At 33.8% G+C, this 23,453-nt stretch overlaps 1 protein-coding gene across 1 annotated transcript in view; it reads right to left on the bottom strand.

Annotated features, from left to right (window-relative positions):
• SPATA16 (spermatogenesis associated 16) overlaps positions 1–23,453 on the bottom strand; it is a 181,155-nt gene that overhangs the window by 126,623 nt on the left and 31,079 nt on the right. The window contains exon 2 of the mRNA XM_010947784.3: positions 8,596–8,741. Within this exon, the coding sequence (XP_010946086.2) occupies positions 8,596–8,741 (146 nt within the window). The remainder of the gene's footprint in view (positions 1–8,595; positions 8,742–23,453) is intronic.

Below are 23,453 nucleotides of genomic sequence, written 5' to 3'. Positions count from 1 at the left end.
ACAAACAAACAAATACAGATTGTACTTTTTTCATTTAGTTGAAAGGAACAACCATTAATTTAAGGATAGAACTAGGAAGAAATAATGATTTTTAAACTGAAGTCCTTTTTTAAGAGTTGAGAAAAATAGTATGGATAATGTAATGCCCTCTGAAATAAATGGCAGTGTCATCAAAACAGTCACCCATATGTTTTTCCAAAGCAAGACATTGTGAGGTACCTGGCTGGGGTTATGTATATTCAGGTAAGATTATGTCTTTTTATTTTGTGTTTCCTATTATTATCAGCCCCCCCCAACAAGCAGTATCAACACTGATACTTAGTAAGCCAAACATTTTTTCATATCAAGAAACTGGTACTATCAATATTCCCTTCTGTTTTATTATTAATATTGTGATTTTGTTTAAGTTCACCTAAGATTGTGAGAATTATTTTTTTTATCAAATGCTATTGAACTGTTGAATTTAATGGCCACTTTTTTAAGCTAAGCTATTTTATTTTATTTATTTTCTTTCTTTTTATTTTTTAGTTGAAGTATAGTCAGTTTACAATGCTGTGTTAATTTCTGGTGTACAGCATAATGTTTCAGTCATACATATACATACATATATTCCTTTTCATATTCTTTTCCATTATAGTTTACTATAAGATATTGAGTATAGTTCCCTGTGCTATACAGTATAAACGTGTTTATTTTATACATAGTAGTTAGTATCTGCAAATCTCAAACTCCCAACTTGTCCCTTCCTACCCACTTTCCTCCCTGGTAACTGTAAGTTTGTTTTCTATGTGAGTCTATTTCTATTTTATAAATTTGTTAAGACTTGCTTTGTGGGCCAACATATGACCTGTCCTGAGGAATGTTCTGTACATGCTTGGAAAAATGTGTATTCTGGTGCTACTGGGTGAAATATTCTATATATGCCTATTATGTTGATTTGGTCTAGCATCATTTAAGTTTGCTCTTTCCTTATCGCTTTTCTGTTGAAGCAAGCTGGATAATCTGTCCATTATTGAAAGTGGGGGTGTGGAAGTTCTCTATTATTGTATTTCTTCCTTCAGCCTGTTAATATTTGCTTTAAGTATTTTGGTGCCCCTTGTTAGCTTCTGTTGGTTTCCCAGGCTGATGGGATTACCTGCAGAATTTCAGTTGAGATAGATTAGAGCCAGGTCACCTGACTGTTGCTAGGTTCACAGTGGGGTCTGTGGTTGATGAGCCTGTTACCAGGGTCTTGGGTGAGTGTGGATCCTATCTGGGTCCCTGGATGGACAGAACTGCCTCTAGGACCTTGCTTAGTAGGGCTGGTGCTGAGATAAGGGTCCACTTCAGAGTCTGCAGTTGGATGTGCAGACAGTGGTTCTGTTATCAGGTATGTGGACAGATCTGGCTCCCTTTGGGTCCTTGGGAGGGCTTCTACTGGACCGCTGGATGGGTTCCTGGGAAGGCAGGCTGGCTCTGTATTGTGACTGATAGGAGCTGGAACTGCGTCCCAGGACTTCAGGGTTCATAGCCAGAAAGTGAGGTCAACAGTCATGGCTCTGAAGGCATGGATGGTCATGTCTCCCCCCAGATGCCTAGGTGGGTCTAGCTGCTCCCTGACTGCAGTGAGGAGGGGCTGGAGCTGTGTCACAGAGACATTTTAGGATCTCTGGGGGCACAAATATGTATATCTCCAGCCAGGTCTCTGGGCTGAAAGGACTGCTTATGGACTATGGCTGAAAGGGAATAGAGCCAGGTCACAAGTTTCTTCAGTGTCTACAGCCAGGAACAAGGTCTGTGGGGTTATTACTGAGGCACAAGCAGGCATGGCTTCTCTTGGGTCCCTTGGCATATTGTGTTTTAGGCAGAACCAAAATCAAGGGAGGAGGGACTATAACCAAGTCTGCAGGGGTCAGAACTAATTCTGAGTCTGCAGCTAAGACCACCATAGGTGAGTCATCCCCCTTGGTTTGAGCCTGCTTTATTAAAATTGCCTTCCTTAGTTCTGGACTCCCTACAGTTTCACAGCCTCCTACCTGGATCCCAAAGTCACTTTTGTCTGTGAGTGGCTGCCAAATTATTGCTGCCAGGAGATGAAGCAAGCTGGAAACCTCCTGTTCTGCCATATTGCTGATGTCACTCTTGGCCAAATTTTAAACCTTCAGTTTTGGTAGAGTATTGTATTTAAAATATCTCATTTCATGAGATCTGCAAGAAATTTTAAAAAAATCTGTTCCTTCCATTATGAACCAGTTCAGTCTAAAACTCTGACTATCCATCATGCTTTAAGCTTATATCATCTCTGAGCATTTAATTATCTTCAAAGTTGAAAATAATAACGACCCAAAGTTTTATTTTCATAGAAGTTTCCAAATTGTCTACTTTATTGAGTATCTGCTGGGTTCAAAAATGGTATTTTAAAAATAAAATTCTCCTCTATGCATAGGTAGAATTTGTTACTATTATTACCATTGAAAATAATCTGCATTTCTTTATTGGTGGTGGGATTGAAACAAAACACAAATATGGTACAGTTAAGATTCAGGAGTGATTTTTAACCAGTTTACTTAGATTTAAAGATGAGAAAACTGATGCAAAGAGAAGTTAAATTACTCCAAAGTCAAAGCTATTAAGTGATGAGGCAGAGATTCAAATCCATCCCTTTGTTATTTTATTTTCTTATATTTTGACTGATGGGTAAATTTCCAAGTATTTGAGGGATTTTTTTCTAGATATCTTACTGTTAATGATTTCTAATTTAATTGCATTGTAGTCAGAGAACATACTCTCTCAGATTTCAAATTTTCAAAATTTTATTGAGCCTTATTTTATCTTTGGTAATACTCCTTGAGATTTATTTTGTCTGATATTAACATAGCCAAATATGACATATGACAATATGACATAAAAGCAGTTTTTTATATTTACTGTGTGGTATATAATTTTTCTCCCTTTTGCTTTTAAACTATGTCCTTTTGTAGACAGCACATAGTTGAATCTTATGATTTCACCCAGACTGACAGTCTCTGCCTTTTAATTGGAATGTTTAGTCAGTTAGTTTAGTATGTTTAATGTAATTATTATTATGATTTGGTTCAACTCTACCATCTTGTTGTTTATCTTCCAGTGTCCTTTACTTTATTGGTTCTTCTCTTCCTCCCTTCTTGGCTTATTTTTAGTTAAATATTCTTTAGTATATAATTTTAAGTCCATTATTGCCTTTCTAGGTATACTTTTAGAGTTTTAAAATAATTACTCCAGGGATTATAGCATACATTTTTAATTTAACACAGGCTACTCAAAGTTAATATTGTACTAACTCACATAAAATCTTTACTAGTAAAATTCCATTTGTGCCTCCTCCCAGGGGTTTTTGTGATATTGTAGTCAAAACTCACATCTAAATGTGTAATCTTATTATTTATTATTTTTACTTTAGATAATGTGATAAAATGCTATTTTTTCCTTAAACAGTCATAAAACTTTAAATAAATTTGGAGATGAAAAATAGCATTTTGTGTTTATTCACATATTTACCATTTCTGGTGTTCTTCATTCCTTTTTGTGGATCCAAATTTTAAACTAATATCATTTACTTCAGCTTGAAATATCTTCCTTATTATTTTTCAAAGTTCAGATCTGCTTAAGATTAATTTTTATACTTTTATTTATATAAAAATTTATTTATCTCACTCTCATTTTGAAGAAACTTTTTTGCTGTATTCTGGTTTGACATTTTTCTTTCAGCACTTTAAACTTCTTGTTCCATTATATTTTGGCCTTCATTATTTCTGATTAAAAGTCACCTGTTATTTGTATCATTGTCCCTTGCATGTGATGTGTTGTTTTCCTTTATCTGCCTTTAGTATTTTCTCTCCATCTTGGGTTTTCAAGTTTGCTTATGCTGTTCCTAGATATGATTCCCTTGTATTTATTTTAGTTGAGTCTAACTAGATCTTCCTCTGAGCCAAATATGGGAATTTTCTGTAATTACTTTTATGCCCTTTTCTCTTGTTCCTTTCCCTTTGGGACTTCAATTACATGTAAACTGGATTGCTTGTTACTGTTTCTTAGGATAGGTCACTGAAGCATTGATTAATTTCTTTAAATATCTTTATTTTTTCTTCTGTGTTCATAATGGGTCATTTCTATTGATTTGTCATGAAGTTTACTAATCCTTTCTTTAGTAGTCTTCAATCTGATGTTAAAGTCAGTCAGTATATTTTTATTTTAAATATTGTATTAATCTATGCTAAAACCTTCATTTGGTTCTTTTCTGTAGTTTTTATTTTTCTGTTGAGATTCTTACCTCTTCATTTATTATGACCATCTTTACCTCAAGATCCTTGAACCTATTTTTCATAGCTTCTTTAAAATCTTTTTCTACCAAATCTAGGTCATCTTGGGGCCTGATTCTATGGACTGTTTATTTTCTTAAATATGAGTCTGATTTTCCAACTTCTTTGAATGTATAGTAATTTTTAGTTTTATGTTGGACATTTTGGGTGAAACTTTGTAGGGAACCAAGATTATGATATCATCTTTGCAAAGTTGTTGAATTTTTCTTCCTATCAGTCAGTTAAATGACAAATACTCCTCTTCTTGTCATGCTTGGTTTTGGTCTCTATTAAGGCAGGTCTGTTTTGGCTTGAGTGTAATCTTAAGGTGTGGTCCTTTCTGGAGGTCGTGGTCCTAACTCTTAAAGCATGGTCTTTTTGGAGTCTCAGCTGAATGCCTGAGATACTCAGTAAGAGTTCTTCACATTGATACTTCAGTATCTCCCACCACTGCAGGTCCTTTAGTGTTTTCATTTAGCTCTTAGTCCTGTAACAGGCAATCTCTGCTATATCACATCTCACATTGGCCAAGAACCTGCAGCAAATCCTCATGCAATTTTCCACCCCCAGCTCCCTCACATAGCTATCTCTCCTTTGGTCACATTCCCTGTAAATTACAGCTGTTTTATCAGCCTGGTATTCTAATCTCTGCTTCCTCAGCTCAGTGAGTTTGCACTTTAAACTTGATCTCCATCTCTCTGAGTTAGGGCAGGAAAATGACCCGAGGAAAAAGCTGAGAGGATTGTGGGGCTCATCATGTATATTACCCTTCTTTCAAGGATCAAAGTCCTGCTGTGCCCATTTTCCAATGCCTAAAAAGAGTTGTCTCATATATTTTGTACAGTTGAATAGTTGTTTATAGCAGGAAGGCAGTTCCAGCACCAGTAACTCTGTCATGGCTGGAAAAAAAATCCATGGGTTTATATTTAATTTTCACAAAACCTTGTGAAATAGTATTTGTGAATTAGGTACTATTATTATAACCCAATTTTATAGAGAATTAAACTCAGGGTAACTAGTGAGTGAGGGAGTAAGAATTAAAACCTGAGCAGTCAGATTCCAGACTCCATGTTCTGACTTAATATACAGTACTGCCTCTGCAACATGAAATTATGTTTATTACCCTCATTGCATTATCACACTTTTTTCTCATATTTATTAATATTTGTTTTTTTAAACTTTGTTCGCTACCTGTTCTAATTGCTACCTCTGTATAAGCATCATATATTTTCTGTTTACAACTGCCTCCCCACTGTCTAGCACAGGCTCTTGGTAAGCATTCAGTAAATATTTGTTTAATAAATGAATGTAGATACCACCATTATAAAACAATTTTGAAAATAGGCTCATTTCCACATATTTGGTATTTTAGATTTCATCTTGCCTGCCACATGGCATCAAAATTCTGCAGCAAAAACAAACATCAATCTAAAGGTGGGAAATAATGCAAAAAAAGGTGATAGGTATCATTAGAATCTTTACAATTGTACACATCAAAATATATATGATAGAAACAAGTTATAGCAGGATTTCTACTCTTGATAAGATAGCAGTAATTAGAAATCAGTCTTAGGAATGTTCAAGCACCTACTGGTAAACAATGACATTAGTTTGATGAAGTGAACAAAGAGTTTGACTAGGGAGTCTAGGCATCCCTTTTGGTTGAAGTTAAAAAAAAAATGATATCCATATCTACCACTCTGGATATGTTATTTTAAAAAGGAAAGAAATTGTTAATATTTTTTCCTAGAGCCTTTGTATCACTTATTATCATATTTTAAATGGCAATACTCAGCTAATTAATTTCAGAATGTATCTTTGCTGAACCTAAAACCATAAAGTTATGGTTCTTGTAGTCTTCTACATGACAAAACAATGTGCATTTATTTTTATCAGAAGCAAAACTACATGATGGTTTTCAAGCTGATTTTTGTGTTAACGAATCTCCTAAAGATATGCAATAGACCTCACATTTACATAAAATTAAAGAAAGGATGCTTCAGCAAATGCAAATAAATGCAAAAAGGGAATATTTTAATTTTGATCCATGATTAGTCTCAACCATCACAATGTGGTAATAATAGAAAAGCACGATTCTGCATTCAGTGTATAACTAATGGTTGTAAGCTATTTATAGACTTGAGTATCTTGATTAATTTATTTATTTTGAGAAATATATTTATGTTTCAGATTTTATTTTAAAATCTAAGATCTTCAAAAACATTTTAATATTAGAAACATATGCACTGGCTTCTGCAGTTCTGCAATATGACAGGCCCAGCAAAATGATTTATTTCACTTGGTGCATTATTAATTGTATGAATTGACTGTTTAACCTCTATTGATTTGCATTTCTTACTTAAGGTTCAACTTAGAACCAGAAGCAAAAGTTATCTTACAACAGAATAAAAAGGATACAAGAATTAATTCTAGCATAATAGGGAAGATTATTTTACTATTCACTATTATATATCCTTCCCTCAGTAATATTCAGGGTCTTGAAAGAGCACTCTTAGTTTTAAAATAGAAGTTTCTAAGTCTAAATCGTGAACCTATTGAAACTAATACTTGCATCCTTAGGAACTGTAGCATTTTATTGCTTCTTGTATTTGGATTATGGTGCAATTTTTGATAAATGTTCATTACTTATTTGTATAACACTGAATTAGATTTTGACATGACCATACTATTTGGAATCCTTTTTATTATTAAAAATGATTTGAAAATCCATCAAACTATTCTAAAGTCCAGGAGATATTTTCCTTAATATGTAGGCCATGTTGGTGACCCTTTTTATGTATAGTTAAAGCCATGGAGAAGGTGATGATTTTTTTCAAGTGTATCTCAATTCATCATTGTTTACATATGCCTATAGATTTTCTGGACTATTCCTGATTTCAGTTATTTTTTCCATTGTACTCACAAGTCACCCAAGTAGCCCAGAAATTCCAATATTTTGACATACTGAAATATATGTTGCTTTTCCAATATTGTTCCTTTCAAATGGAAATGCAGTAACATTCTTCGATATACCATATGTCCAGAAGCTATGGTTGCATAAAATGTTTGCAGAAAATACAGTCAGAATTTCTTTTGGTGTCAAAGAGAATCTGCATTTAGGTTCTGCAGTTTACTTAAGAAAGAATATTTCTTTCAAGCAGGTTACCTTGTGAATTTCAAAGTAATTTTGTTGTCTGCAGGTTCTTAATGTTAAGCTTAAGCCTACAGGCTTGCAGTCTACAAGCTTAGGGCTGTGAAGAATCTTTGGTGGAACTTTTGCCATCATAGTGAATGTAGAGTTGTAAATGAATTTTACCATGTTGGCAGATCTCCCGCTCACATAATGAGTCTTAGTATAATTGAGACTTATGTTTCCTACTGGTAATTAACAGGGCAGGCATTGCGTTTTCATGCTGATATTAGTTTTGTTATTTGTATCCAAAAGAAATCCAGAATATGTGAGATCAGAGAATGGGCAAGACTAAAGTTCTAGGTAAATTGCTCTAAGTCAGGGAAGTAGAGATAGAGGCATGATAATTCTAAGAAAAGAGTTATTTGAAAGGCATAATATAGTCACTTTATCTTTTGTAGATTAAACTGAGTATTACCCATGATAAGAGCAAGGCCTTTAGGAGACAGGAGATAGAGGGCATTTTTAGGGAAAAAAAGATAGGCCTGGGTAACCCTGAGGATTCTGGGAAGCCACAAGATAACACAATGATTCAAAGGTCTGAAGAGGGATAGAAATAATAGAAATATACAAAAGAAATCTTTAAAGGTCTAGATAAAAAAGTGTTTCACACTTTTGGACAACTGTCACACTCACCCTGCATAGACAGCATCCTCTTAATCAGCTATACCATCACCAAAAAACCACAGACTTTTAAGTCGTTGCTCATTGGTTCATGGTTGAAATTTCCACCTACCATTCTCAATATCCTGGGCAATTTTGGAAATCCTTCTTATCCCTTACTTACTTTATTCATCTGCTCCTTTTTTTTTTTTTTTTTTTCCTGCAGTAATTGCTACTGCAGTTATCTGCCTTTTTATGTTGTCCTGCATTATAGATAGTTATTTATGTGTCTATTTCTTCCATTAGGTTTTGAGATGCCCTTTGTGATCTCTATGATTGTCTAGCTTAATATAAACCAGGTAGTAAAGTAATGTTTTTTGTTTTGTCTTATATGTAAATGGAATGGAAGTTAACCATAGGAGCTCATGTTATAGCCTCCGCTTGCATGGACGGTACTTTCTTGCAGTTATTTACACTTCATTTTACCTGTGCGCGTGATTCAGGGCAAGGTCAGGTTTCCTCATTCGTAAATAGCACATAACAAGCTTTGTCTCAATGAAACTTGCCACGCTTGCTATATCTTCAGAAGATGCTTCAAATGGTTTTCCCAGAGCTGCCCCTTTGCTGCAAAGCTTTAAAAAAACACAATACATTAAATTTCTAATCACCTTGACATATAATTGATCTTTTAAATAAGCAAAGCATATATATGTACACATACTTTTCCAAACTACAAGTAAAGTATTGACATTTTTATTATAAATTAAGTAAATTGTTCCTGTTCACTATTAAGTGACTTTAAGTAACACATTTTACTGTAAAATGCTTCCTGTAAAATATTTTTAAAGTACGATATATTTTAAAGGGATGCCATTAGATAAGAATGTCGGTTTTAAAAATAAAACACACAATAAGCAAAGATATTAATAGAAAGCCAAGTATAAATCATATTAAATACCAGTGCTTTTACGAAAACCTAGCTGAGCAATGATCTAGCACAGTATCAAGTTTGATTTAATATAATAAAGGGTGTCAGAAGTAAACTCCTAGGAGCCATTAACATGATCGGTGATTAATTTGAGTCTGAATCATATTCTCTAGGATGTTATTGAAAGAAAAGAAGTGAAAATTTATTAGAACTTATTGGCAGAGGCCACAGTTCTGAAAAACATGGCAGGAATGTGAAATTCTTAATAAAAATTCCAGGAAGTCAGTGGTTTCTGGGCACCATAGATAAACTGGAGAAAAGAAAATTAATTTTGGGGGGAGAACCCAAAACATTAAGGAGTGTCAATAATATGGCAAGGGTAGATCGGCACTTTCTTTTCCCTCAGAGTTTTCTACTGTTTCTTAGAATCAAGGCTGATGGGGAAGAGGAAACTCCACCTCTATTTAAGTGACCTTATTCAGAATATCTTTGCTCTTTTCTGTCTCCCCTATGCTTTCTCACCAGGGGTAGTAATATTTAGAGTTGTCACCTTTTTATATACACCTAATGTAATATTTCTTATATTCTAAATCCTGTTTGCTTAAATATTATTAAAACCAAATTTTCTTTCATAGATTCAGTTGAGATGGGCTTGCCATTTACACTAAATTATTGTCAATTATTTTTTAAGGTGCAATTTGGTTGAGAATGGCTATATTCTGTTCTAAAACGTATTTCTCTTCTTAATTTTATCCAAAAACTATAAACTGACAGAGAATCTAGGTGTTTGAACTGGTAGTTACTTGGTGCTACTAACTTTTGCCTGGATATCCGGTCAATTCTGAGAATTCATATCATTTTTAAGTCTTTTCTAATTTGATGGATGAAATTTGTTACTGTATAGTTAAGTCAATGTATATTTATTGAGTAATTACTAGTGATTGTCAGACAAAATTACTGCCATTAAATTCTAATTTAGATAGGTCTTTTTCATGAATTTTTGCTACCAGTCTGATCCCATAGGACCCAGAAATACCTAAACAAATAGTTTTTCAGAAAAAAAAAAAAAAGGTTTCTGTATGGCATAGCTCTTTATAAAGCCCAAATCAGTAAAAAGTTAAATGACTAGAAATTATGTAGTTATATTTATTAGCATATCATAGTATTAAAATTCTAGACTTTGATTAATGTTATCCTCTAAATTAAGTTGACATTTTTTTCATCTTAAATGCTCAAATCTCATGGATTTTTTTTTTTTTAACATAAAATCTTAAGCAAACAAAATGTACTCTTTGCCCCTGCCTCCCCTTGTGTTCCTCTCTTCTGCCATGGAGCAGACACGTCTCCTCTCTGGCACACTTTTTGTGGGATAAATGCCTGGGACATTCACAGAGTAGTCAGGAAGTAACTTCCACAAGGACATTCAACTCTTATGTGACAAAAGGAAGCTGACCTTCAGATTTAATAATATTAAAGACTTTGTCTATGAACACTGGGAGAAAGTGAAGAATAAATGCCTGGTCTTCTAGTGTCTGTAATATTCTCTACTTCTATGAGATTCAAGGCTAGAAAAGGAATTAAATGATCAGTCATAACACCCTGAAGAGTATACTTTATGAAACCAAACTATAAGACAGCAAGGAGAGACAAAGATAACTTTTCAATTCACCTTAAAATGGGAAAACAGGCAGCCTGCTGGGTAGGTTTATGTATATTTGTGGTGATTTTGGTTTATCAGTCAAGTACTATAAGATAGAAAACTTTACTGTTTTTATCAAAGATTGCTTAATTTGTTTGTCAAAGTGTTATGTCTTTGAAATAAGCTTTGCAATGAGGCAAATTGTTATAAATACGTTGAAGTTAAAGGCAGAATTACAGTAAATATACACAAAAATACTGGTATCAGGATTACAAAACATATTCCAGATATTTTGTTGAATTTTAAAAATTTCATGCAGACATTTGTAAAGACTGAGAAGCTAATTTTCTAGAAGATAAAGGACTTCAATATGAGATGTATTTGTTTGAATGTAGGAATGGTGACTTAGTTCCAAGTTATATTTGTCTGAAGCTATATTCTTTACCTCTTTGGTGAAATAAGTCACGGAGATAAGGTAATAAAACTTTTAAACTGCCTGATACAGTCTATCGGTGAGAAGACTGAATTAGGAAAAATTAGGTGTCAATTTTTTGTTTTGAAAGGAAATTTATGATATTTTTGAATGAAGCATGGACAAATTAAAAGCATATTTAAGGGAATATGCAGTGAAAACTCTTGTGAGTATAGTTGTTTTGGTAAGAAGCTAGATATTAAAATGAGATTTCAGTAGTAAATTAGAATCATAAGCTCAAATTTTAATAAGAAATACATATTTTATAAAATATATTCAATATTTTATAAAAACAAGATAATACTTTGGAGTTATAAAACCTTTTTCTAAGGCATCTCAAAGTTCTTTTAAGAAATAAATATCAAACCTGTTTTCAGAAGTTGTGGCACAAAGGAATTTCAAGGTTTGTTTAAAAACAGATAACATAAAGCCCAATACTAGCAGAAATAACCAAGATTAAGTATTAAGTTATGGGTCCTATTTTAAAAAATGCAACCACAAAGTTTTCTTTAATTAGGATCATTGTTAGTAAGACTGCTATTGCTAATAGATTCTCCCTTATTAGAATATTGTGTGAAGTTTACCCACCATACTTTTGGAATATAATTTTGAGTGATCCATGAGAATCTGGGAGAGAACAATAAATCTTGAAAAATGTGGCATTATCTGAGTTTTATCAGATATTTGCAGATAAGAGTATATACATATCATTCAACCAATCAGAAAATTTTAAGATTTTTATATTGTTTTGGAAATTGCAAAAAAACTAAAGTTGGAGAGTAAGTCACTCATAACCCTATAACCATGTATAATTGCTATTAATTTTTAGCATATTTCTTTCCATACTTTACATGTTTTTATATAATAAATTTTATATTGTACATAATTTTTGCATTCCTTTTTCATATGCTTTGCTTCTTTTTATGTGTTTTCAATTAAAATCTAAGACATATAAAAATATCCTCATGTTACAATTATAGTTGGATATTTTAATGTCCTACCCTCAGCAAATGATAGAAATACTGGAAAAAAAAATCAGCAAAGATCCAGAAGGTCTGAATGACACAATCAACCAACAGAATGTAATTGGCATGTATATAAAACACTCCACCTAACAATAGCAGAATACATATTTTTCTCAAGCACCCATGGAAAAGTCACTGATATAGACCATATCATGGGCAATAAAACAAACCTCAAGAAAGAGAAAAATATTAAAATCATTTGGAGTATATCTCTACCATAATGGAATCAAAACTCAACAGTTAAAAAAAAAGAATCCAATCGGAAAATGGGCAAAAGACATGAACAGATTTTTTTATTGAAGAGAACATTCAGATGGTACATAAGCTCATAAAAAGGTGTTTGACATGTTTATTGTTTGACATCATTAGTTGTCAGAGAAATGTAAATTAAAACTACAATATCACGACATACCTATTAAAATGAAAAATAGTGACAGCACCAAAAGCTGAGAATGGTCAGGAATTGGATCACTTACACATTGCTGATAGGAATATAAAATGGTACAGCCACTGGAGAAAACAATATGGCAGTTGCTCAAAAAACTAAACATGTACTTTACAACTCAGCAAGTGCACCTTGGGCCCTTATTCCAGAGAAATGAAGACTTAACGTTCACCCAGAAATCCATATGTGAATGTTTATGGCAACTTAATTCATAAAAGCCCTAAATTTGAAGCAGTCTAGATGCCCTGAAATGGTGAATAATTAAACAAACTGTGGTATATCTATTCTGTGAAATATTATTCAGCTACAAGAATAAACAAGTGAGTGATAATGCAACAACTTAAGTGAATCCCTAGGGAATTATGCTGAGTGGAAAAAAGCTCATCCCAAGAAGTTATATACTGTTTGATTACATGACAAAATTATAGGGATAGAGAACAGATCAGTGATTGGAGCAGTTAGGGGTAGAAAGGGTGTTGTGGTTATAAAGGAAGGAATCCTCATAGTGATAGGACTGTAAACTGTACTGTATCTTGGCTTTGGTGGATAGATACATAGAAGACATAAACACACACATCACACACACACAAGTATGAGTAAAGTTGGAGAAATTTTAAGATTGGTGGAATGCATGAATGTTAATATTGTAGTGGCAGGACTAGTTTTATAAGAACTTACCAATGGAAGAACCTGCTTAGAGTAAATGGGATCTCTCTACATTATTTCTTACAACTGCATAAGAATCTACAATTACCTCAAAGTCAAGTTTACTTTAAAAAAAATCATGTTAAGATTTAGGTATCTTTCATTTTATCCCCCTCCTTTTGTATTAGTACAACTATTATCACGTTTAACTGGAGTTTGAGTTAAGAAGAACAATCATATCCGAGGAAATAATTTTCCATAGGATTTTTTGGGTCAAATTATGGACTGATTCTTATAAATAAAGGTAATAATTCATAATAAGTTTTGCTCTGAAGTTTTATTCAGCAGCCATTGTGAAAGGCTGCATCAGCCCCTCCACATTCTATTACTGTGATCTCCTGTTTGAGGACACTTGCCATGAGATGAGGGTTGTATTTAGTGATATTCACAGAGAGAAGTTGGCAAGTCCTTTTGTATTATGACTTTATTATTATTTTTTTTCTTAACCATCTTTCAGTTTGCTAGCACCCGCTTCCAAGTAGTTTTTGCAAGAGGGGTTAGTTATATGGATGGTAACTTTTCTGAGTTCGTGCATAGCTGCGAATATATTTTTGCTGGCTTTACACATGCAAATGAATGAGGGTGAGTATATGTTTCTTGAGACATAACCATTTCTTTAAATACATAGTTCTCTATTTATATTCATCTATTTAACATATAGAGAAGAAAAAAACGATACTTTTTTTGATGAAACAACAAAATTTAAAAGAACTTCCTTATTTATTCTTTTTCCCTAAACATACATTTTTTCTATATTCTTGCAATTCAAAATATCCTTAATTATTGCTACCATGAATCCAGATGTGTTCTATTGTCATTTATTTTGCCTGGAAAGAGGTAAGGTATTTGTGTTTCCTTTCTCAGCATTTTTTTCTTTTTTAACTTAGAAAAGTTTCCTTCACTTACATCTTTATTATTCTCATTCCAACTGACATTTTCTTTCTTACGAAAGTAATTCTAAAGTTGTATCTTCCATCTCTATCCTTCATGTCAATTAGGCTTTCTGATTTGTTTCTCCTCTGCATTTTAGGAGAGTGTCTCAAGATTTTCTGCTAAATCACTGGCTTTATTTTCCCCATTATTAACTCTACTTCTTTTTATAATGATGGTAATTGCAAACATTTAAATAGTGCTCACTGTTACAAGCAATGTTCTAAGAGTTCTCCATCTGTTACCTTATTTAATAATCACTCTACAAAGAATCGGTTTCATGCTCATTGCCTTAGTCCGATCAGGCTGCTGTAACAAAAAACTAAGGACTAGTTGGCTTAAAAAAAAAAATATATATATATATATATATATATATATATATATATATATATATATATTTCTCATAGTTCTGGAGGCATGGAAGTCCAAAATCAGGGTGCGGTATAGTCCAATTCTGGTGAAGTCCCTCTTTAAGTTTGCAGACTGCCAATTTCTCATTGAAACTTCCCGTGGCAGAAAGAGAGTCAGAGAGCTCACTGGGGTCTCTTTTATAAAGACACAAATCCTTTTCATGAGACCTCCCCATTTAATGTTTTCCCTAGTGAGAAATTTCTCTAGTGGCACTGAAATTTTTTAATGTCGTAAATAACATACATTAAGCAGCCTTTGTGCATCTTTGCCCACACATTTGATCATTTCTAAATTGTAATACTCTATCTGTTATAAAGTCTTCTTGCATATCAGAATTGCTGAGTCAGGTGTATATATTACAATTCAAAAAACATATTTTAGAAAATACATATCATGAAAGTGCTCTCCAGAAAAGTTGTAAAAATACTTTTCCCAACAAGGTATTTAAGTTCTTGTTTTTCTGTATCCTCATGCACACTAGTTATTAGCAATGTTTTAATCTGTTTATTCTTTGCTAATCAGATGAGCAAAAATGGCACCTCACTTTAATTTGATTCATAACCACTCATGTTTATTGGCCATGTGTATGTGTATACTGCTTGTTTTGAGTTTTATTCATCTTTAAATTGGGCTGTTCTAATTCCTACTGAATTATTTTCATTTAGAAATTTATAATTAGATTTTTTCCAAATACGTTACTTATTTTGAGTTATGTTTATCACATTTTGGTGTCAGGCTTATGCTAACAGTATAAACCAAATTGGAAAGATTCTCATCTTTTTCAATACTCTGGAACATTTTGAAATAAATAGTTTAAAAAAACTGAGCCCAGCTCCTTTTATTTGATTATTGTTCTGTGAAGGTTTTCAATGTTTTATATCAATTTTGTTATATTTTTCTAGAAAATGATCAGTTTCATTAAGATTGCAAAGTCTGTCATTACACTGAAGAATATTACATTCTTAGAACATTTTAAATGCCTGTGTGCCAGTGGTGTCATTCCCTTTTTCACTCTTAGTACCATACAGTTTTGTTTTCTCTGTTTATTTCTTAATTAGAATTGCAGGGGTTTAATTATTTTGTTTTCTTAAAAACAACACAGTCTTAGATTAATTTATTAATTCTCCTACTCTGCTTCCTAATTCACTGATTTTGGTTTTTATGTTGCCTTTGTTATTTTTTTCTCTTGCTTTCCTAAGTGTTTTTGTTTTATTTTGTTTTGTTCCTGTATAGTATTTTTTTTGTTTTACTAATATCTTTAGTTGAATACTTAGTTCATTTATTTTAGTTTTTCTTATATATAAGGGTGTTGTGTGCTTCTGTGCTTTACTCCAGGAAAAAAAAATCATAGCTTTTATTTCCATCTTTTTTGCCAGTAGCTCTTTAAGAAAGTGTGGGCTTATTACTATTCTTTAAAATGTTGCCACCTGCTTTTCTTAGTTATTTGTGAGAATAGACCTTTTTGTTTATTCGTTAGTCATTTACAATTTGTGGTTTATGGATTGTTTGCTGAGATCCTTTACCACTTGTCTTTTACACACTTACCCTTTTCCTTGTTAATTTTTATGAGATCAGTCATGTATGTCTGGTGTTCTGGAATGTTCTGCATTTCTTTCCCCATCCTACAGACTTGAACTCCTCTGGAGAACTGTTTCTACCTCATGTTATAGCCTTTTTTGAGGTACAGGTGTTATGACTGCAGGAGCTCAGTGTTGAGGGACCCTTCTTTACTACATGGGACAAACATCTGCCTGAGAATGAAGCCAATATAGAAGGAGTGGAGCCAAAGATGGAGAGGCTGGAAAGCCCAACAGTAAATCCTGAAGATGTTCTCCTAAATCAGAATATAAAAGATAATCTGAAGAGGCAGTATTCATTGGTTATTTTGAAAAAGTGAAATTAGGGAATTGGAGGAAATAGAGAAAATTATAAACAAATCAAAAATTAAATTGTAGAATGAATTTTAAACTACAAGCATCAGTAAGTGATAATATCAAGCCAGGAATGTAGAAGACGATCTCTAAAAAAGGCAAGGTATTAAAGATGCTATTACTAATGAATTTTTACAATTTCTAAGACATTTTTATGTATATAATTACATCTGACTTTTTAATGTCTCCATGAAGTAGTTAAAACAGTTTGTCTCATTTGACAGGTACTAAAAATGATGCGTGAAGGGAGTCAACTGCATAGTGATAGATGGTAATTAGACTTGTGCTGGTGACCACTTTGTAGTGAATAAAGATGTTGAATTATAATGATAATCTACTGAAACTTACATAATTTAAAAAAAGAGAAGAAAACCTGTGCTAAAAGAGGTCTAGTGATTTGCCCCAGTAAGTAACAGAGGCTAGAACTGATTTTTTTTAATCGAAAGTTCTCTTGCCTTCACATCAGACACATTGTCCTAAATTATTCTATTCACTAATTTTTTAAACCTTAGTACCTAGCACCTATGTTAAGACATTCAGTAGAACTTCTTCAGTAGCACTCATCTTATTCAGTGAAACTTCTAATGGTTTTCTTTTGGAAACTATGACTTTAGGATTACACCTGCTTCTTTTTTTTTTTTTTTTTTTTTTTGCTTTCTTTTCACTGTGTAGAATCAGGATTCCTAAGGCCTGCCTGTACAAGAGCATGGTCTAAGCCAAATGTTTGGTAGAGATTGGGTTGGTAGTTTCTTCCTGAGTCTCCTTGCAGCCAGCCTCAGTACTGTTAGAACTTACATAGATAACTTTCTTTGCCAGGAGAATTGGAAGACGGAAAAAACAAAACAAACTTCAACCCCCAGTGTTCACCACTCTTTCTTTCACCACCTCTTCTCATTAACTTCATATCTCAAGGTGAAATAAACCATTGCTTGTCAATTTCCATTAGGGATTAACATTTATGCATTTATGCATAGATATAAAAAAGAGAGTACTAATCGTGAAATTAGAGGGTGAAATAGCATTGAGAGCCCCAGGAATGTGTCCTTGAACAAAGTAGGGGACTAATGGCATTCTAGTTGCTAAAGGCCCTGTGTCTCTTAGTTGGGCATGCAATAGGTAGAGGTAATAATCTATGTTTTATCATTCGTTCTTTCTTAGGGCTTTGTTTTTTGGAAAATTCCACCTAGCATCTGGCAGGCCTTTGCAGTTAGCCTTCTTTTCATAAATCTCTTCATGTGGGTTAATGCATACAGAGGGATGGACTTTAGGCACAACAGCTAACCACCATCTTATCCTGCAAATTTTTCAATGGGATCTTTACAATTCCTTTTGAGATACCAAACTAAGTGTTCACACTGCAAGGGTCTCATAACTAATAGTTTTCAGTTTTAATAAATATCTTTTTATACTCCCTTAACAGAGTGGAAAGAATCTCTATGCCATAGAATAACACCCATTGGTTTTAAATTTTTTCTCATCTTGTTACATGAAAGAGGAATGAATCAGAGAGCTCATCCCTTGTAACTTTCCACATGGTGCCACATAGATCTACTAAAGTGTCTCCCTGGGAGAGACAGAGTGTGTGGGGCTAAGAGATGCAGAGAATTATGTTCACACATCGGTGGACTTAAAAGTACCATCAGGGTTTCAGGAACAGTGCTTTTCAGCCAAGTAGGCCATGATGTGACCTCTATTAAATTTATGGGAATTGGAGAAATGAGGTTACTCCCTGGGTGATAAGCTGTTGAATGACAGTAAAAAGTAATTAATCACTCCTACTCCTATTTGTTAAAATAGCTATGCTTCAAGCTTTTTTTTTTTTTTTTTTTTTTTTTTTTCCCTTTCAGGTAGCCTTAAAGTAGAGGTGTGGCCAGTGTGTTCATTTCACCGTGTTTCACCTTGATCTGACCAGCCAGTAATTTGCTTATGCTGTCAAGCATGTAGATGATACACATTAACCTTCAGGGTTTTTTTCAGGGATACCCCTAAACTCCATTTATGTTATGTGTAAAGCAGATTAGAAACATGGCGGGAGTGAGATGAATTAATACAATAAATCTTCCTTCCTTCTTGCCCCTGCATTTCAGCTCATAAAAGCAGTGATTTTAAAATGAAGATAATGTTAACAGTGTGCTTGTTTCAAGGTAGTAATTTATATTATAAAGTAAATATGCTATCACATACAAACTCAGCTCTTATTCAGTAATTATAATAGCTGGCATTTACTGAGTGCTGACTGTGTGTTTGGCATTGTGCTAAGCTCTTCATCTATAGTATCCCATTAGATATTATCTTTCATAGATGGTATCTTATTAAAAATTATTACTCCCAATTTTCAGATGAAGAAATTGGGTTGAAGAGAGGGTACTAGCTTATCATACAGTAAGTTCTGAAGCTATGATTCAAATCCAGATCTGCTGTTTCATCTAGATTCTGTGTTCTTTAGATAGTGTGCTCTTCAGCTGGCTGTTAATGTTAGTCACAGTCAAATCCTAGAAGGACAAATGTGAATACCAATAGCTATCAATAATGCTGGTTTCTTATTTATGACTACTTCACTCATATTCATATACACACAGAGAAAGATAAAGTAGTCTAGTGAGATTTCCTTCCTTTCTTTCTTTCTCTCTTTCTCCCTTTCTTTCTTTCTTTTCTTTTCTTTCTTTCTCTCTTTCTCCCTTTCTTTCTTTCTTTTTTCTTTCTTTCTTTCTTTCTCTCTCTCTTTCTTTCTTTCTCTCTCTTTCTTCCTTCCTTCCTTCCTCCGTCCTTCCTTCCTCCTTCCTTCCCTTCCTCCCTTCCCTTCCCTTTCCTTCCCTTCCCTTCCCTTCCCTTCCCTTCCCTTTCCTTCCCTTCCCTTCCCTTCCCTTCCCTTCCCTTCCCTTCCCTTCCCTTCCCTTCCCTTCCCTTTCCTTTCCCTTCCTTCCTCCATCTCTCCCCTCCCTCCCTCCTTTCTTTCTCTCTCTATCTCACTGGACTACCATTAGGGAAAAAGAAGGATAGGTACAATAGGCAGGAAAAGGGAGAGACAGGTCAGCATTTATTGAGCAGCCAGGTAAGGCAGTTTTACAGACAAGAATCACTTGATTCCTGCAGTCATCCATTTTATAAACAGAGTTGATTAATTCTAGGAGCAGAGGGGGCTGGAACTTCTAGAAATAGAGAGAAGGACTAGATGGTACACAGGAATGAGAAGAAGAGATGATGCAGGTGTGATAGGGAGAAAAAAAGCACAGTTCTAGCCAAGATCATAGGGGTCTTTGTGGATCACTGTGGTAGCTCACAGAGAAAAAAAATGTGACAATGAATATATGTTCATGTATAACAGAAAAATTGTGCTCTACACTGGAATTTCACACAACATTGTAAAATGACTATAACTCAATAAAAAAGTATATAAAAAAAAAAAGATCATAGGGGTCTTTGCCTGGGTCTGGTGAGGAGGGCTTCACTGGTGGCAGTTGAGGACCCTGCTGGGCCAAAGGTTGTCATGCCAGAACCACCAGGTCATGAGTCAGGGGAGTTTTTGATCTACTCCTTCATCCTCTTTGCTGAATAGCAGTAAAACTAAAATTAATACTTTGAAGACATTTGATAATAATTGAGATTTTTATAGAATCCTTGGTCTTAATATATTACTGCAGATGTATTTCTTTTAAAATTATTTTCATGCCAATTAAATGTTTTTCGTTATCTCATTTTGTTTAAGTGGGGAAACCTGGGCTGTCTGGGAGGGCATGTTTTCTTTAGAAACGTTGGGATAACCATACTGAGACAAGTGAGCTATCAAACAATGATATGCTTTTGACAGGACATAGTTTTTGAGAACTTAAGAATTAAGAGAATTTAAAAAAACAGTAACCCACAAATCTAGTGCCCTATGACACATCACTTGATTTCACTCCCATGTTCTCTTTCGGTTATTTTGGACATTTATAGCAGCCTTAATTACTTTGGAGCAAACTCCTACGGAGCAGTATATAATTCAGCAATTGCCATGAAAACACTATAGAGCAAACCACCCCTAAACTCATTGGCATAGAACAATCTGCAATTATTTTTTGTCTGTACATCTGCAGGTTGGCTAAGGTTGGCCAAGATTGGCCAATCTAGGCTATGATCAGTGAGACTTGGCTCTAAGATGATAGTCAATTCTAGGTTGACAAAGACTTGCAACAGAAGCAATCTGAGACGTGATCTTCTCATGGAAAAGGCAATAGTATAAGAGGACAGCTGGACAAAGCACATTTAAAGCCTTTGATCATTTCAGGTCCACTAAAATCCCATTGGCCAAAGCAAGTCATATGGAGGTCAAGGGCTGAGACCAAGGCCAGGCTGTGGATGTATAACGCTATGACTGGGCGGGGATTGGGGTGAAGAAATGGAACCAATAATTTAATCTACCACAAGCAGAGGAATAGGTTTATTTTTCTAAGGATCTCTTTTCTGGATTTCTCATCCATACACCCTCATGGAAAGGTGTGTCATGTGGGTTATGACACAAGATGAAACTCTGGGTCTCTACTGCCTCTGAGTCCTTCCTTTCCTTGCAGTACCACAGATTCCTTCAGGACAGAAACAGTTCTGAAATTGTATGTTCCACAGAAAATTAAGGAGTTATTATGTCAAAAATGTTTCTCAGATCAAATAAGCTGGTGATAAGCTTAACTGCAGGGCTATTAAAACTACTTAACATACTAATGTATATTGCAAATGTCTAGGAGGAAGACACAGCATACCATATTTCACAAACTTATTTGACCACAGAATCCCCTTCCAGCAACAAACTCATTTTTTTTTCCCTTTCTAAAAAAATTTATTTTTCATTGAAGTGTCGTTGACTTACAATGTTAGTTTCAGGTGTACAGCAAAGCAATTCAGTTATACACCTACATATATACATATATTTTCTTTTCAGATTCTTTTCCATTATGAATTATTACAAGAAATTGAAAGCTCCTGTGCTATGCAGTAGGTCTTTGTTGTTTATCTATTTAATACATAGCAGTATCTGTTAATCCCAAACTCCTAATTTATCCCTCCTCTGCCCTTTCCCCTTTGGTAACTACTTTGTTTTCTATGTCTGTGACTCTGTTTTTGGTTTGTCAATAGAATTTGTATCACTTTTTTTTTAGATTCCACATGTAAGTGATACCATATGATATTTGTCTTTCTCTGACTTGCTTCACTTAATATGATAATCTCTCTTTTTTTTTTTTTTCTTTTTTCTTTTAAGAATATCTTGAGGGCCTAGAGTTTTGTGAAATTCATTTTGGGAAATGCTGTCCTAAGGCAACTTCCATCTTTCTTACTTCTTAGTTCCATGGGGCTGACATCTGGATAATACCCCAATTTTGAGATAAATGTTTCTAAACAAGAATTTTCAGAGAGGAAGAAGCAGGATTAGCATATATGATCAGAAGGCAATGTAATTGTATCATTGATATGAGCTAGTATACTCTATTTCAATTTGTATGTTACTCATGTCACTTTTAAGTTAGTCAAATCCAAGCATGCTTCATTGTCTTCCAAAATTCTCTTTTTAACATTTCAGAGATGTTTATGTGTATATTTAAAGTATACTGGAGAGGGGGTGTGAAGGGGTGAATTGAAAGTTTGGAATTTGCAGATACTAACTACTATGTATTAAATAGATAAACAGCAAGGGCCTAATGTACAGCACAGGGAACTATATTCAATACCTTGTAATGGCCTATAATGAAAAAGAATATGAAAAGATATATATATTTGTATACCTGAATCACTATGGTGTACACCAGAAATTAACACAACATTGTAAACTGACTATACTTCAAAAACTTTTTTTTAATGCTCAAACAAAAAACATATAAAATATTCTAGAAATTAATGTTTGTGGATACCAAGAGATTTTTTTTTTCTAAGCCCAGAAATAATGGAGTTCTGGGGTCATTTAATCCATACTGTTACTATCAGGTGTAAAATTCTGTCTAGTATAAATTTTTTGTTTAAACTAGCACTACCAATGGTTATTTTCTTTCTCACAGTACATACACTGATGTTATGCTTTGGAGAGTATAACACTTTTAAAAAACCACCCATGAGGCTAGGACAGTTTTAGCTCAGTACAAATATTTTTTACACCTAAAAATTTTATGAAATGTTATAAATCTGAAAAAAATCATTTTAAACAGCTGAGATTTTATAGCCACTCAGGGATAATAAAAAGTTTGAAGAATATATTATATTATGTAGATGAAGGGAGTGTATTAATCAATATTGTGACTTTTAAGAGTTTTCTCTTAAAAGTAGGATAGAGGAAAATTATTCACTAATCATTCAGGTGAAATGTCAGTATGTTTTTGCATAATCTCTTATCAATATATCCTAATGTTAAAAGAAAGATTATGTGATGTAAGATGTTCTGGCTGTAGTGAACCCCAGGCCCTGAAACATAGCAGGGCAGTGCATAGTCCAAACTCTTCAGAACTTTTCAAGAGAATTTCTAAAGAGCAGCTGAACAGTTAATCCTGTATTACTAAAAATATTTGAATGGAGATTTGGAATTTATATAATCCTTTTACACATTATCTTATTTTCTCTTCACTGAAGCTCTAATAGGCGGGTCATGCAGCCACTGACTCTCATTTTGTGGGTAATAAAACTGAGAATCTGAGAAATCTAGTGACCTGCCCAAGGTCACACAGTTCATAAATAGCTGAGAAGGGAACTAAACGTAACTTCTGATTTCAAATTCAGTTTTTCTCCTTATCTTTGTACATTTCTTTCTAAAATGTTTTGTTCACAAGGTTTGTTTTCTAATTTCAAGTGTACATAGTTCATATTATAAATTAGACTTCATCTCTCTCTCATGACTTTAGT

This window comes from Camelus bactrianus, chromosome 1, assembly GCF_048773025.1.
Source record: "Camelus bactrianus isolate YW-2024 breed Bactrian camel chromosome 1, ASM4877302v1, whole genome shotgun sequence".
NCBI lineage: Eukaryota > Metazoa > Chordata > Mammalia > Artiodactyla > Camelidae > Camelus > Camelus bactrianus.
Note: the sequence above shows the minus strand (reverse complement) of the source record. Positions and strands in the feature narration are given on the sequence as shown.